This window comes from Balaenoptera borealis, assembly GCF_965194805.1.
Source record: "Balaenoptera borealis genome assembly, chromosome: 14".
NCBI lineage: Eukaryota > Metazoa > Chordata > Mammalia > Artiodactyla > Balaenopteridae > Balaenoptera > Balaenoptera borealis.
In genome coordinates, this window is record NC_138875.1 from 21,000,083 (window position 1) to 21,018,268 (window position 18,186).

At 35.5% G+C, this 18,186-nt stretch overlaps 1 protein-coding gene across 1 annotated transcript in view; it reads right to left on the reverse strand.

Annotated features, from left to right (window-relative positions):
• Window positions 1-18,186, reverse strand: part of DCC (DCC netrin 1 receptor) — a 1,166,696-nt gene that overhangs the window by 486,729 nt on the left and 661,781 nt on the right. The window contains exon 6 of the mRNA XM_082353405.1: window positions 366-520. Within this exon, the coding sequence (XP_082209531.1) occupies window positions 366-520 (155 nt within the window). The remainder of the gene's footprint in view (window positions 1-365; window positions 521-18,186) is intronic.

Here is an 18,186-nt window from a genome sequence, read left to right on the forward strand (position 1 = left end):
AATTTAAAGAAGTAAGAGATTCTTGGATTCATACAGCCTAGAACTAGATTCTAAACTCTGTTTTTCCAAGAACCACCAATGAGAATATTTAGAAAGCACTGGTCTTAGGCCCCCCATTTTTTCTTTGTTTGTTTAAAACTGTGTCTGTAAAACAAGGGGGCTGGACTGTTTGATGACTAGACTGTTTGATGACTTTTTTAGCTCAAAAATTCCAAGTCTAAAAAATGATTTGCTTTATTGGAACAATTTTCTTCATACATCATAAACATTCCCAATGGGAACGTTGTTCCCAAGAAAGAAAAGCAACTGAAAACAGAGTAGACAATGAATGGGATTGTAAAGTGAATATGAAAAAAGATAGTTACCACTATCTGAAAATAATCACTAGGAATGACCACATCTCCATTCTTCATCCAATTCACAGTGGGCACAGGCTTCCCAGAGACTGCACATTCAAACTCAATATCCATGCTTTCATAGGCATAGAGGTTGGAAGGGTGATTTAAAAACCATGGTGGAACTGTAAAGACAGAAAAATAAAAAGTGAGTGGGTGGGGATGTGAACTTGCATGCTAACATCTTCTCTGACTTAGAAACAAATATTGAAAATGTTTGTAATTCAAATAATTCCCTTAAGCCCTTAGTTTACTTTATAGGAACTACTGTAGGACATGATAAACTCCCTCCACCCCCCCCCCGCCCCCCGCCAAATGCAGTTAAACAGTGTGTTGTTGTGTTAATGGTGTCTTGCCACAAAGAATGTAAAAAAAAAACAAACAACAAAATAACCTTTGTATATAATAAACAAAAATAAATAAATAAAAATAAATTTAAAAAAATAAATAAAAATAATTGCATATAATAAACATTCTGAATAACTAAGTATTTGTATCCAATTGACCTACATAAAGGACACTGGGAAGTCCATAAAGCTATGGAAACTATGCTGATAAAGCAAATGAAGGGGAGCTGATATGACTGACACAACCCAGTGTATAAGACATGAATGCTTAGTGTCTCTGTAATTCTAGAGTTTCATTAGGATTTAGTTAATGTGACGGACTCGTTCCCATTGAAACTGGCTGTGGTGATACGGCACTAAAAATGACCATCATCTTTACTGTGGACACATGCCTATTGTCCTAGCAATTATCTACTCTAGTGCATTGCTATACTATATTACTATTGTCTCAGCAGGGTACATGATACACTAATTTAATTTAATGTCTTAATTACCATAATACTCGTTACTCTATGATGGAAATTTGCAGTTGAAAGGAAATTACAAATATAACACACCTTCGCTAGTGAATCTCTCAGACTTGGTGCCTCAAAACACTGTGTAGGAAAGGAACATTTTAAAAAGTGATGTTGGAAGGGATAAATTGGGAGACTGGGATTGACGTACACACACTACTATATATAAAATAGATAACTAATAAGAACCTACTGTATAGCACAGGGAACTCTATTCAATACTCTGTAATGACCTATATGGGAATCTAAAAAAGAGTGGATATATGTGTATGTAAAACTGACTCACTTTGCTGTACAGTAGAAACTAACACAGCATTGTAAATCAACTATACTCCAATAAAGAAAAAAATTTTAAAAAGTGATTGTCATTTTCTTCCACTGGGAACCTTAAAATGATGTCAAATTTGAATATTTATATTGTCTGAAATCCAGGTTAAATTCACAGGGAAGTGGCAGCCTTGATCCCCTTTTCACATTGGAAATAAATATGTATTTTTCGTAGACATTTTTAAAGACATTATAATTTTTGTCTTTGCTGTTGTTATGCTCAGTGAGTAAAGTGTGCTAATTTTTGCTTCTTTGAGTAACCACCATACTTTGCCCTTTCCAACCACCATCAGCAAAACTTTCCCTTGAAGTCAAAGTGAATTTGCAATCTTTGATGGTCATTGCCTTCTAGAAAAATCGAAGAGCCAGTGGAAGGCACCCAGGATTCAAGTCCTAGTTCTTCTACTGAATGATCTTGGAAGTCAGATCTCTCCTCTCCCCTCCCCTCTCCTCTCCTCTTTCTTTCTCTCTCTCTCTCTCTGTCCCTCCCTCTTTCCCCTTCCCTGTCTTATCCTGCTGTTTTTAACTAAATATTTGGGCCTCTAGTACCAAACAACTATTAATTCTTGAATCTTTCACAGGGGCAACTTGGTTTAGATGACTTGGCTGGGATGCATTAATATTCGCAGACTAAAGATATGGAAAAAATGTGTCTGAGAGCTTTCCTACAGAGAATGTGTCACCACTGTATATAGGGCTAAGATTAATTATTTATAATTTATAATAATATTAGACTTTATTTATTCTTTCACCAAATTCACTGAGAATGAACCAACATCAGAAATATATCTTGAGTGCCTCTGAGCAGATACATTTATTGTCTCTTTTGGATTCTGTTGTCAATTTTATCACAGATTTTGATCAAGTATTTATTTACCAGCCAATAGCCAGTATTTATTGAGAGCTGACTGTACAATTTATTAGCCTAAGCACTTTATTATTCACACCACAACTCTTTGAAGCAGGCTCTTTTACCCCCATTCTAGAAAGGAAGAGACCGTGGTGTGTAAGCAACTTCTCCAAACCACACGGACAGGCTGACTCCACTGCCTACACTCTGAACTATTTTGTAATCGTTCTACCTCTGGAAAATTCTGATGGAAAATTATTTTGCCATAAAAAATTATGATGGAAGGATAACTCAAAAAAATTCTGATGGAAGGATAACTCAAAAATATTCCCAAAGCCTCAGTGATAATAGAAATTAAGCAATTAGAGCTATTAAAAAAATAACATCACGTTGTCTATTCTGCCTCTCCCTTTAAGTCCTTCTTTCCTGGTGCCATGAAAACTGTCTAAGTCTGCTAAGCCCTGGTGTTCATGTTCATCAGATTTCCTGGAATCATTTGTGCCCACATCAGAGTTTTCAAAATGTAGACGACTTCCATAAGTGGATCTTGAAATTAATTTATGGGGGTTGAGACTAAACTTTAAATATATATGTATATAAGTAATATAAATAAACATACATCATACATAAACATATACATATATATGTGTATATATTTATATAGAGAGAAGGAGATTTGGTATTCTCTTCTCTTCCTGCTTTCCTCTTCTATACTCTTAATCCTTCCTACTCCTATGCTACTCCTCTCTCTTTCTTTCTCTTTTCTTGTGATGAGCAGACTAGGATCTATTCATCCTATTTTAGGACTGCTTCCAAGAATTTAGGACCTAGGTATACCTTTCACTGCTCTGGGGTACTAGATTCTCAACACAAATATAAACTGGGACTAATGAGTGAATATGACTTATCAATGGTTGTGGACATGTTTCTTTAGCATTTTTCTGATCATGAAGAGGGAACTCAAACACTCCTTCTTCCATGAAATGTTGTCTTTCATGAAACCGATGATGGATTTTCCTGCTTCCTGCAGTGCTCTCTCTCTGTGCTCAATTTTTATACCACTTATTATTGTTAGATATTTTTCACCTACATCATTATTTACTAACCAGACTATAAAGATGGGGCCTGAAGCATATGCTTTTTCTTTTAATTCCCTTTGAATATTAACATAGTTCTCCTTCCTTTCCACTCTCATGGAAGGAATAATTAACTACTTTAAACTATTTGGGGGGCAACAATTTCTTAATGACTAATAAAAATGAAGTGCCATGAATTTTCAAGTTTATCAAATCTTCCATTCACACAGTTTTAGTCCATTTCAGAGAACTGCTTAACATACACGTATGATGCTACAGCAATTTCAGGCAAGATTGATTGATTGATTTTGTTTTATTTTCCTTCTTTAGATAGAATAAAATTCATGATCAGAAATAAATTACCCACATTTTCATTAGATCTTGGTTTCTCAGGATCTTCTTAAGTACTCAGAGTACATATATAGAGAATTTTTATAACTTAGGGGTTGAGGGAAGAAGAAATAGTGACTACAACAGAAAGATGGAAAAAATATGTCTGTTCTAGAAAATGCTATCATATTTAGAAATGACTAATAGATGAGAGATCCCTCTATACTGCAATCATTAGAATTGTACAATTAAACCTTAAATTTGAGTAAATGTTTTCTCTAAATTAAATATTTTATAAATGAGTTTCTATGCTATGACTAATCATTTGCATTCTGTAGAGTAAAATTTATTCGGTAATTTCAGCCCCAAACCAAGTCATCACCAACAACCTAAATAGTATTAAAGGTTTTATTTCACAAAAAAGATGCCTCACAAGTATTTTTAGTAACACTTATCTATTCTTTTCCAGTTATTTAGGTACAAATAAATGTGGGTCAATTCTAAAATACTGCTCTAGGACACATAATTAACACTCTGTATTACCTTGACATTGAGAAGATTCTATACATCCTAAAAATTTACTACAGCTCTTTGAAACTGCAAGAATGAAACTTTAAAGGAATGCAGGTGCTTTAAATGAACACTAGGCAGAACACACAACTGGTGAATGATAAACATGATAAACATCATGGGAATGATAAACATCAAGGAAAAAAACAGATTAGTGAGATTTTGTTAGGAAGACAATAGAAATTACCATGAGCCTCGATGGGCTACATTTTTACCCTGGGAACACTGGAAAGCCAACTAGTGTCCCTGAGCAAAACACTTCTCCCTATCTCTCCAGGCTTTTTGGAGTCAATTTGTTGTTGAAATAATGGACATAAACCCATTAGTCTTCTCTTAAATGCAAATACCTGAAGATTCTGACCAGATCAAAAATCTAAAATACGTTTGCTGCCAAATTGGGTTAACTCTATATCCAAAATAAATTGAGTTCTTTCAAGTACAGTCAGATAATTTCACCTTAAGGAGCCATAGTTTGATATGTAATCACATTCAGATGACTACAAAGGAAGCCATCTGGTGTTGAATGTAGGTTTAGAGATAACATAGAACAGGGGGAAAATTTTTTTTATCAATTCAGGCTTCCATGTTAAATGTACCTCAACGAAATCCTAGTTTTATGGAATAAGGTTTCTAATGGACATTCAATTTATAGATTAGAAATAGCTCTTTCATTCCATAGTTTCAATTCTTCCTGCACCAACTTCTGGTGCCAAAGTAACTTTCTTTCAGCTAACTTGATCTTTAAATGAATAACCTTCCTTCTCCTTTATTTAACAAGGAGCTGTGTGATATATTTCTGCCCAATCCAACACTTCTCTCCAGGCCTTTTCTTATGTGACAAGTGACTTGAAATCTGCTGAATATTTCTCTCTAGTTTGTTCCTTCCTACCTACATATCTGTCCTCCCCCATAGGACTGGGTGCTGAGATTTGCATTTCATTCTCTATTTGAGTTGTCTCTCATACATACCTGTCTGTACTCTCTTAAAAAATTTAGGTTGGTGTAAGTTGGGTTCTAGCCTTAAGTGACTAGAATGTATTCCACATTGGAAATAAGATCTCATTTTAGTTTTGTTCTAATTACTAATATTGACTGGGGCTCCCATTGTTCTAGAAAAATGACTATTAAGCTATGGATTTTATTCTTAGCATTTTCTATTCAAAAAATTGTTTCAATTTCCGGGGGCAGGGGGTGTTTGGGTCCTCTTAACAACTTCCAGAATGTACATTACCTTTTTCCCTGACATATGTGTAAGCCTAAGTGGTATATTTAATTATATATATTTTTCTCAAGCAGAAGTAAATACATCATTATTGAAAACTACATTTCAGAAAAGCTGATGAAGCACCAACAATTCATCCCCTTGTAGCATCCATCTGGATGCAAATCCACCAAGCTCTTAATTTCTTAAGGACAGGGGATGCCTTACTTCTCTTTCTGTCCCCAAGACTAAACATGGGATGGGTGCTAATAAATACTTATTAGATAAACAGGCATGGAGGTGGTTTAGTCTTCATAGGCCAATGCTTTGGCATTGCCACTTTCTGGCTGCAAACAGGTAATAGCTATGGAAAAGCTAGATGAGGAAAAACATTTAAGAATAAGGATATACTTTTCTTCTAAAGTCAATGCTAATGACAACAATAGAATATTAGAAGCATCGAACTATAAGCTATTCTGCTATAGCTGGCAAAGAGGATATTTTAATCATCTTAGAGAAATAAAAATTGAGACCTTTTGATTTTATCTCTTACCCCATTATGCCAAAAAATTTGTGCTCCTTTCTAAAAATTCTAGTCTATGTGCTGTGGGGATGAAGAACATCTGACCTTCAACCTTTACTTTAGAGTTGTGTTTAGGTTCTTTTGTTTTATTTTGTTTTTTGTTTTGGTTTTTTAAAATATGTGCTTAGAAACTATTTTAGAACTCTTGTCACAATTTTCTTTATCCAGACAAATAATCCCATTACTCTTCCTCAGTTTCGGCTGCTTCTGTAATCAGGATTTCTTCTCTCTAAATCCAGACTGAGCTTTCCATTTCTCTCTTTAACTGTAGAGCTTAGGACCAAACTGGGAGAATGATGTTGTACGGCTCAAACTAGTGATAAAAATGATAGGAGGATTAATCTCAAGGTCCTAATTCTATATGCTTACTTATGTTATCACCATGTCTTTGGAAACTTGATTTGTGTGCTATCAGTGTCCTTCAGTAGATGTTGGCAACTCTCCAACAATTAAGTCTGTGTGTGTGTGTGTATGTATGCATATGTATATGTATATATAAACACATATATATTAAATACATTTACTTCTATATATTTATATAAATATCTGTGCTCCTATGTAATTCTATGTAAACTGTAAAATCACATCGAATACCTATATTTAAAATGTTATGTATACACAAAGACATGCAAATTATATATCCATACATATACAATTTATAAACATCTTTTTTTTTTTTTTGCAGGCATCAGATAAGTTTATTGCTATTTGTGCGAATTGTCAGGAAAAAAAGAGAATTATCCAGTTGAGCATACTGAGACTTATTATCACATACAAATCATAAAATTCAATACAGAAAACCGGTCAGGATCATATGCCCCCCCCCCAAAAAATCTGAAATATAAACATCTTTCTTGTCCAATTTTCAACTTTAGCTGTGAAGAAAATGAAAACATTTTAAGAAAAACAAGATAAAAAAATTAACTCAAATGGGTTATGACAAAAATAATAAATATTTAGAATAAGTTATCTAGTTCCTAACACTGCATACTGACAGAAATTTAAGACTTATTATTTTTCCCTCAGTCAAATGTTTTCTAGCATGCCCTCTTGTTATGTGAGAGTAAAAGATGTGGATATTCTAAACAGCTAGAAAAAATGTTTCTGTCATGCATGAGAGCAATTTCTGTGTATTTTTAAATGGACATTGAAGAGTTACAGTAAATTATAATGAAAACTTTGTTTTTCGAGTTTTTTATTAGTAGTAGATATTCTATGAGGGAATCTTCCAACACAAACATTTAACTGAGACGATGATGAATTCTAACACATAACTAATTTCCCCCCCAATACCTAATGAAGTCAAAAGTCCCAGCACACATGCACACGTGCACGCGAGTGCACACACACACACACCAACCATAGCAACCAAAGAAAAGAAAGCAGTCAATTGCAAATGAAAAAAAAAATCAAAATAGTTGTTTCTGGAATAGAGGAGAAAGGCAGAGCAGGATTTAGTTCCTTATCTGTTCTTAAACCCCAGAAACTGCCCTGGACTTTGGGGAAAAACCTAAGAATTCTCAGTAATACCTCCAAAACTGAATCAATGTGAAACCTATGGAGAGTCCTATGTTTTTCCTTCCTTTTCTGATTGAGGAGAAGCTGCAGTGGCTATCAACCTGAGGACCAGCCCCTCCCCTACAGAAGGGAATAGGATACGGAACGAGCCAACGAAGCTGGGTGCTCTCAAAGAGGCTGAATGTTGCCTCAACTGAACTCACTCCCTGACCATTCCTGCTGGTTATTAAATAATTAATAAAACCTGAAATATCCAGCACTACAAACTGGAGCCCAAGGGGTCTCACGCAGTGTGGTAAATAAGTCTAGAAGTAACTTCTGCTATATTAGCACAAATAGTGTCTGGACAGAGTCACCCACACATGAGCAAGATAAATGACACACGTGGGAAATACGGAAATATATTATCGGCAACAATAAAGAGAGAGAGAGAGGGTGGGGCAGGGAGGGAAAAGTGGGGGGAGGAAGAGAGAAAAACAAAACACTCAACCCAGAAGAAAATCTAAGGGGAGAAGCAGAAATAAATTTCTTAAGTTGTTTCACACAATGGATTTACTTATTATGAAAATAAATTCAACAACATTAGAGGTCAAAGACTAGATGAAAAACAACAGAATGAAACGAAAAGGAAGGTAGCGGACCAAAGGAAACAAATCAAGGGGCAAAACAACATCATTAGAGAGCCAACATATAAATTAGAAAGTACAAGTAACATAATAGACACCACTAAAAACCAAATTACCGACGTGTTGGAAATGAGGTAACTGCAGTGAATGTAGATGAAAAAGGCAAAAAGACTAAAGTAGTTAGGAAAAGCTTGTATAGAAAGAGGCCAAGCAAAGATGATTTAATATTGAGATAACTGGCATCCTGATACAGCAAGCTCACAAATGGAACAGAAGATATATTCAAAGATAAAATAATAGGAAATTTTCCCTAAAAAATAAATCTGAATTTTTAGACTGAAAGACTATACCATTTTCCTGGGAAATTGAATGCATAATTCTCAATAGTAAGATATATCTTATTTGAAATATTGAATCTGGAGAATAAATAATTATTTGAACATTCAAACAGAAAAGTCAAAATGAAAACACATCTACAAGGAATGAGGGGGAATCAGATTCCCATATAGTAATATCCAATGTTAGAAGATAATGAAGCAATATTACCCAAGAATATTATACACAGTTGTTTATATACAAAGCCATAGTCTAAATTATGAAAGTGTTCAGAAAATATAGCACTTTCTAAAGTAAGTCTGACAACAAAATCCAGGCAATTAAGAAGAGTACCATCAAAATGAAAAGATAGGCATTGTGATAAAAGGACTGGTGATGAATATTGAATATAACTCTATACAGAAATAAAAGTAAACACAGTGGAAATAATTTATACTGAAGATAAGTCAATTGTCATAAACGTGAAAAGGATACAACTAATACCATAACTACCAAAATCAGAAGGTGGGGGAATGAGAGGATGGATGAGATTGCTAACCCCTCATGCTAATCCCTAGGTGCTATCTTTCACAGCAGGAATTTAATCAATTATGCCTTTAAGTAAAACATGAACTTTAGAAAACAGTATCTATAGCTGCATCACATTGTTATAAACATATTTCTACCTAAGTATCCAACTATTTATGTACGTAGAAGGATGTATGGAATACTGAGATTTGGGATGATTTTTAATTCACATGGGTTATTTTCACAAAATTAATAGTGATTCTTCTAAAACAATTTTTAAAAGACTCTAGAAGCAAATATTCTAAGATGTACAGTAATTATGGAAGTATGGATATATCTTCTTTCTTTTTTTATATTTTAAAAATTTTCAATGATTAAAAAAGATATTAAACATTTACCTTCTGGGAGGGCTCACTATGATAGCTTTAAACAATAGAACCCACTGGAAATTCAAGAGCTTGTATAAGTAATACATATGATATAAATAGCAAGTAAACATATTTATCCTTCTTTTCTTTTCCTTTTATCCTACTTCTTCACTGGGTCTTGGAAGAACTTCAGAGAAACTCTTGTTGCTGGTGACAAGAGTACATAAACCCTTAAGGGAAATCATGTGGAGGTAAGAGCAACACCAGGTTTCCTATATCAAATTTGGTGAAGGATGATATATTTCTTATATATTTCCTATATACAGGATGATCTGGGGAAAACCACAGTATGAGAAAAAGGAGAATCAGGAGAATCAGGAACAACCCTGATTCTGGCTCTACTACAGGTCAGATTATGGACACCAAGCAAGTAACTGAACTTTTCTTGACTTCAGTTTCTTACTTTGAAAGCTTAGAAGGTTAAATTGGAATTCAATCATTCAGGTTCTTTGGAATCTCTTCACATGTTGCTGGGGAGGGGATGGTGATGATGTTTCTCTCCAGCCCTTTAATACCTTCAAGGAAAATAATGATGAGACAGGCTGGGACCTGGGCCCTGGGACCCTTTGCTGCGGTACGTGCACCTGGACAAACCTCTCCTCGAGCAACAGAATACAAAGAAACTATAAGGGACTAAAAATAACTGTGCATGGGCAGTTAGGGCAAAGTCTGGACAAGAAGATATAAAAAGACCAAAAAAAAAAAAAATCCAACTGCCACTTCTGAAGAGCCCGGAGCAAAGACAGGGTGTTGGGAGCAAAAGCAGGGTACTGCGCATGCCCCCTGCACTCAACACCACCAAAGGGGTGGGGAGACCACCTAAGACACCCCTCCAGCTCGACCGCTGGACACACCCCTTCCCTCACCCTATATAAGGAACCATCTCACACCCCCTAGGTGAGCGACCTAGGGAACCTGTTATTTGTTTTCACTCCCCCCTGCTACAGTAGGGGCCCCAGTAAAGCCTTGCCTGAATTTCTTGTCTGGTCTCTTATCAAGTTCTATTGATTGGGGAAGGCCAAGAACCCTGGTCGGTATCAATGCCACTGTAAATAATGATCTTCTATATTAATGCGAAGCTTCACGAGAACATTCTCTGCTACTAAAACAAAGAAAGTAAATTATCCCCAAGCCTTTTTTTTCACCCCCGCTTTAAAATTCTGGTGAGTCTAACCTGTTAGTATATTTAGCTGGTCCAATGCTCTTCAACATGAACAGTTTACATCAAGTTGATTTAGAAAAGAAAAGAACAGGGAAAATAAAACTGTCAATTTGCTTTTTATTCAACCATTAAAATAATATTTGAATAGCATCAATGCATTGCTTAAAACGATAAATACCAACATAAGTATCTCAAGCATCTTTGAGTCACTTGAGAAAGTGACTCAAAGACAGGTCAAAGGTAAGTAATTCAATGTCTTGCTGCAAAATGACAGTATTCCTTTCATACTAACACTTACATATGGCTTTTAAGATTACTTGGTGTAAGAGTACTTCCAGCATTGATTACATTCCAACTTTCAGACTTTATCTGCCTTTTTCATTCCTGCATTTTGGCCTCAAGAGACCTTAGCTATTTCCCTACAGATAAGACCAAGCTCCATGGTAATTTCACTGCTTTACAAACATGGATTTCAGAAACCATGGAGAAGGTGTGTGTGTGTGTGTGTGTGTGTGTCTGTGTGTGCATGCACACTCGCACACTTGCATGTGCATTAGGATTTATAAAATATCACCACATAGATAATCCATTTGTAAACCTGAATGACTTCTTGCACAGTAAACAAAAATGGTCTTTTTAAACATTTTGCCTGATAGTTAAAACCAAAAAGGAATGCTTACAAAATGTGTGTGCAATTCATAGTGGTAAATTGGGTTAAAAACTTCAGAACTCAGAAAGTTCATTTTAGTTAGGAAGAATTGGTATCAAATTTTAAAATGTAGTGTATTAAGGGCAAATGATAAAAGCATGCATTAGATTAAAAACAGCAAAATCTACTACACGTTTAACAGAAGTTTATATCAAAAGAAATCTAGGAATTTTTGTTGACTGCTAAGAATTCCAATTCTATTTTTATTTATTTTTTGTAAATGGAATTATATTTAAAAATCAGTATATAAACAATAAAAACAAAATCATTTGCTGTACATAAAACTGGGGATCACCATTCCTGGGAAAGTAGTTGTTCAACAAATGTCTTCTGGCTCTAGGTTTGAGACCAGCAGGAAGAAGAATTTCTTTCTAATGCCAGTGATTATCCTGGCACTTTTGAAGAATTCCACTTTTAAAACCCTGCCCTGGTCTTGCACTTTAGAGGACCCTGAATATCATAAACACGTATATGTATGCGTGTGTGCATGCACATGTGTGTGTGTGATAAGGGATGTATTGCTACCTTTATCACTTGGGGTCTGGCAATCAGTGCTGGCATAGAACAGTGTTTAACCCTAAACTTCCTCTCCTGTGACTAACACTCTTCAAACCTCAGGGAAACACTTCATTCCCCTCCTAAAACTCACCAAATACAACAGTCAAAATGTAAGGCTAACTCAGAAGTTCTTGCATTTTTGACCGTGCATTTCATAGTGAAACCTTCTTACACCCAAAAGCTCTTTGGGAAGTGGTTGGAAAGAAAAGCTCAAGGAAATATTTTATGTAATGTTTCAAACTTTACAGAATCCCTCCTATTCCTTCTCATTTACAGAAGTAGTTGCATAGTTTAACATATGACTCATCAATTAAAAGCAAACTGGTTAGAAAGCTTATAATCCATCCACTGATTCTGATTAAAAATATATATATATGTGCTTCTCAGAAGCTTCTAAAAAGTACTTGGCAGATTTTCATACTTGTCATTCATATGTATCTCATGTTTGTTCTTGCATATACATATAATTCCTGTTTATATGCCAAACGAAAGCAGTCATATAAACCAACACAAGTCTTTACTTTGTGACATATATCTATACACCTCAAACATCTATATTCTATGGCCATATATATGCCCTTGTATCCTGTTATACCCACTGACATGCCTATAACAAAAGTGCAACCTGCAATCTGAACATTCTTTCTGTTTTCATGTGCATAAAGCTGATACAAGATTTCTGCATTGAGGAAAGAAAAATAAATCCACCAAGTTACAAGTTAAGTCACTAGTTAGACAAGAAGGAGCCAGTTTTTGTTTGTTTTTGCTTTTTAAATAAACCTGAACTTCAGGTAGAGTAGAAATGTAGGCTGGGAGTACTTTGAGGATAGAACTGTGCCTAATTACTACTTACTATATATCCTAAAACACAATGAATGCTGAATAAATGCTGATTTGATTGATTGACTGATTGATGGGATCTATAAAGGATATAGATCTAGTCCACTTCTAGACCAGAATTCTGCCCTTGCCACTCCGTGGTTATGGGACGTTGGGTCAATTAATTTCACCTCTCTGAGTCTCCGCGTCTATCTGTAAAGTGAGCATACTAATAACTATCAAATAAAGGTTACCTTAAGGATAAGAGAGAATCCTATAAAACTTTTGTCCTAATAACAGTATTGTATAGATGTTATGGGCTAAAGGTTTATGTTCCTCCCATATTCACGTGTCGGAGCCCTAACACCTCCAAAGTGATGGTATTTAGAACTGGAAGGTAATTAGCTTTAGACTAGGTCATGAGAATGGGACACTGAGAATGGGATGCTCATGATGGGATTCATGCCCTTATAAGAAGCGGAAGACAGAGAGATCATACACACGCACAAAGAAGAGGTCACATGAGAACACAGCAAGATGGTGGTTATCTGCCAGCTAAGAAGAGGCCCTCACCAAGAACCAAATCTGCTGGCATCTTAATCTTAAACTTGCCAGCCTCCAAAAATATGAGAAATGAATGTCTGTTGTTTAAGCCACCCAGTCTATGGTATTTTGTTACAGCAGCCCAAGCTAAGACAATAGCAACTATATATACATATTACTAATAACAGTAATAATCAAATCCTAAAATATCAAAAATGAAAGAGAACTAATTGATTATTTGTCCCAATTTCTTAACTTTACAAATGAGAACATGGAGAACAGGGACTGGTCTTGTCCTTTGTTTTATCCCTGGCACCTAGCTTCATGCCTTATAGTGACTCAAATATTTGTTGACAAGTACGTGCATGAATCAAAAGATAGTAGCATTAAATGTTAACAATGATCTCAGATATATTTGTTTGTTTTTGCTTTGGGATTGCATAACCTGACCATCTCTGGAGATAGATCTGTTTCCCAAAGTAGAACTCTGACATAATGCATTTTCCTTTGTTTCTTTTTATTTTTTGTTAGCCTTCATTTCCCATACTTTCCAAGTGACAGATAATATAGAATATTTTCACACAACTTTATCTCACTGAATCTTTTAAAACATCCTTTCAAGTGTTCTCATCAGTTCTAATTTTACAGATGAAGCAAACGAGACTCATGATGGCTAAATGGTCTCCTCCGTATTGTGAACTCATAAGTGGAGGGTCAGGATAAAGCCCAGCTCTGCTTGACTTCAAAGGTTGTGCTTTCAAATAGCACCATGTGGTTTTCTTACCTTATCAGAGGTTACATTTGTTGTTACCTATTCATTGTACTTTCCATACCAGTGTGGTTTCATTCCTTCAGAGTTGGTAAATTTTAAGAGTTCAGCCTCTTAAGTAACACCTTCCTGTAATCTTCTACTCAAAATTTATGATAAAAACTCTTAAGAGACCAGGAGGCAAAGATGTAACATGGTAACAGAACAAGGCTGCGTAAATACTGTTTATGACTGTAAACAATAAAACCATGTCAGGTTTTAGTTTAGTTTTGTTTTGTTTTTCTGGTACCCACCCACCCCGACACACACATATAGTGACTTATTAAAAGGGCAGTTAAGTAGGCAATATATTAAGTATATTATATATTAAATATATATATATATTTAAAAGATTTTTTGATGTGGATCATTTTTAAAGTCTTTATTGAATTTGTTACAATATTGCTTCTGATTTTATGTTTTTTGGGTTTTTGGCTGTGAGGCATGTGGAATCTTAGCTCCCCGACCAGGGATTGAACCCACACCCGCTGCATTGGAAGGCAGTCTTAACCACTGGACTGCCAGGGAAGTCCCTTAAATGTATATTAATATATTATATTATACATAAATATATATTTACATATATTAAAATATATTAAGGAGGCGATATATCAGTTACATGGGAAATATGTGGTTTCTTTTTGTACCTACGCTCACTTTCAATTGATTCCTTATCACCTGTCTTCTTCAACTACTCATTGTCAGTTCCCTTATCCTCAAAATTTTCCTAGCTGTACTTGACGCTGTTTGCTACTGAATCTAAATTAGAATGCAAAACCAGGGATGACTACACTTGAAGTTTCATCTCTTACTGTAGCACGGAACAATTTAGGCATCATTGGTTGAGTTGGAAAAGCTTCTTTGAGTAAGGGGTCTTTTCTAATGTCCCCCAAATCATTTACTCTGTCTAAAGAGAATGCCAGCTCTCCTGCTTGAAACTGATGAAGAAAATAACTCAATGTTTGCTGAGTCTTGAAGGATTGATAAGGACCCTGCTCTACTACTTGTTTGAAAAATCCTCCTTGAAAATGCATATCAGGTTTGGACTAAACTTTATCTTTCTGAAAAGCTGAAGGATTCAAGAGCACCCAAGATAGGAAGCAATACTTGAAAGAACTCATCTCCCAGACTCTACAGCATATTTTTCAAACAGAGATATTCAGTTCTAATATTGCTTACACCAAATGTTCTGAACACTTCCTTTCCCATTTCAATTTGTGCTGTCTCAAGTTTGCCTTCTCCACGCACAGTTAAGGAGCAGATGGGGGTCTAGGGATACATACTGAATAATAGATCCACCAGTGCCTTTACCAGTGATTCAGAAAGCTTCTAAAATAGAATATTACTTCTGTAGGCTATTAACAAACAAACACAAATAACACCAGTGTAGACATACTTTTGATGTATGTTCAATTCATACACAGTTTTGCTATAATGAGACATACGTGTTCCTAAAAAATTACCATGTTATAGTGAAGTGGTAAAAGGAATGTTATCTGAAATCAGACAGAAAGTTGTAAAATCAGCTATGGATAGGTGTGGCTCATAAACACATGTGGTAAACTAGGGTAGCTAGTAGATGTTTGAGCTCTGGATTCCTGCCTGGTTTGGCTCAGCTGGGCACAGTTTTCTCTAGTCACCTATTATTTCTTGCAGATAAAATCACATATAGAAAATGCAAAACGTGCATTATACTCTAATTGTTCCCTAATATACTGATTACCTTGCAACAAGTTCACATTTTCCAAACAAGCATTATAGCAGAACTAACTATACTAGAAATTGTGTAGGTGCATATCCTAATCAATTTGGGTAAAGATTTTTGGAAGCTATAATACCTTCTTAAAAACATTTTTTGTGAAGATAACATTTTTTTGTAAAGTTGAAATGAAACAAACACCATTATACAATTCTGAGGAAAGATAAACTGAAATTCTTTTCTTATAAGGCAATTTTGTAAGATGTATAAAGTGACCATGTTAGGACTTGAGATATGTGTTTTCTCTTTTATTAAGTAATTCAGCATCTACGAATGTAACCTATGGAAATAAGCACAGTTGGAGACAATGATTTATCAACATGAGTGTTCACTGAAGTACGATTTGTAACAATAAAATACTAAGTTCTCTAAGTAAAGAATTGCTAAATCCTACCCCCAAAAAAAAACACAGGAAAAAAGTTCTGACTAATAATATATTTTTTAAAAACCTGAATCTAATTTCAGCAAAAACATTAGGAATTAATACCATGGGAATGATCAGGAAAATGCCAAAAAAATGTGTGTATAGGGATGTCCGTTACTATTGCATGCAAAGTATAAAATATGTATTAGAATGACTGGATTACTTAAATCAATTATGGATGAATATGAAGCCACTAAACATTATAGCATAGTCTGTAAAAGCTGCCTAGCACCCCATTATACAAATGTACCAAAGAATGGAGGCAACCCCACTGCTGTTCTCTTACGTTGTTCCCAGTTTTCCCTACATTGCTATAATACTCCTCTTTGAGCAAGAGTATAAACATACTTGAGAGATGAATATTGGGCTTTTGATATTCCCCCAAACTACAATTATACTAAATTTTTAATTATAAAATAAAATTGATTCCATTTTCCACATAACATTGGAGAGTCTAACTGTATAAATTTTTTGACCAGATAATACTGCAGATAGTGAAATCAAGATTCTTTAGACCAAATCTAAAATTGTCGTCTTAAAACTTTGCTCTCAGCACTGTTTTAGGCACCAGAGATACACTAGAAAACAAAACTAGTGTAGAAAACCAAGTTCTGTGCTCAGCAAGCTTACATTCTAGTTTAGTAAGATTGAAAATGAGTGATGGTAAGTGTTACCAAAAAAAAAAAAAAAAAGGTATGTAAAGGACAAAAGGGAGTTGGAAGAGTCCTTTGGGAGTGTGGGAAGAATTAGCTAGTTGAGTAGGAAGGGAGTATTTGGGGCATAAGAATACTTGAGGCAGAGGGAACAGCAAAGCTGGAGGGAGGAGTGTTCTTGAAAGGTCCAAGGAATAGCAAAGGTGGCCTTACAAGGCTGGAGCAGCACAAGCAAGGGGAAGAAGAAGAGATGAGCTCACAGAGGCCAGATCGCCTAGGTCTCCTTGACTATTCTGGCTTCCACTATGATGGAGTGAGGAAAGCCTTAAAGAGGTTTGAGCAGAGAAGTAACCCAGCAGATCTTAGATTTATCAGGACTCTGGTTTCTGAATTAAGAACAGATTGCAGAGGAACAAGGATAAAAATAAGGAGGTCAGTTAGGAGGCTCCTGAAACAGCCAGGTGAGAGATAATTGTAGCTTGCGTCAGGGTGGCACAGTGGCAGTGGGGTTTTAGATTCCAACCATATTTGACTGTGTTTTGAAGTTAGAGCCAACAGGATTTGTAGACAGACCAGAGGTGAGTTTGGGGGGAGCAGGGAGGAGATGTTGCATGTGACCCCATGGTTTTTTTGGCCTGTACAACTGGAATGGTGCATCTGCTCTACACTGAGATGGGAAACTTTTCTAGAGAGATATGATGGGGTAGGGAAGCTGTGGGAAGAGATGAGAAATTTGGTTATCATTTTAAGTATAACATGTTAGGGTTAGCGTGGTTAGGGTTAGGGTTAAGGTTAGATACCAGACATCTAAGGAGAGTCTGTATGAGTCAAAAGCTTAGGGAAGAGTTCTAGGACGGAAAAAAAAAAACAATTTGAAAGCTATCAATACATAAATAGTATGTCTTGGATATCACCCAGGCCGTTAAAGAAGAGGAGTGAACACTCAGAGCTGGGTAAATTCAACATTTGGCATCAGGGAGATGAGCTGAAACCAGTAAATGAGATTGAAAAGGAGTAACCGGGGAGCTGTCCCAGAAGAGAAATGAAGATTGGGTTTTAAGAAGGAAAGTATGTCACCCATGTCAAATATTGTTAATAAGCTGAGTAAATTAAGGCCTGAAAAATAACCATAAAGGAGGAGG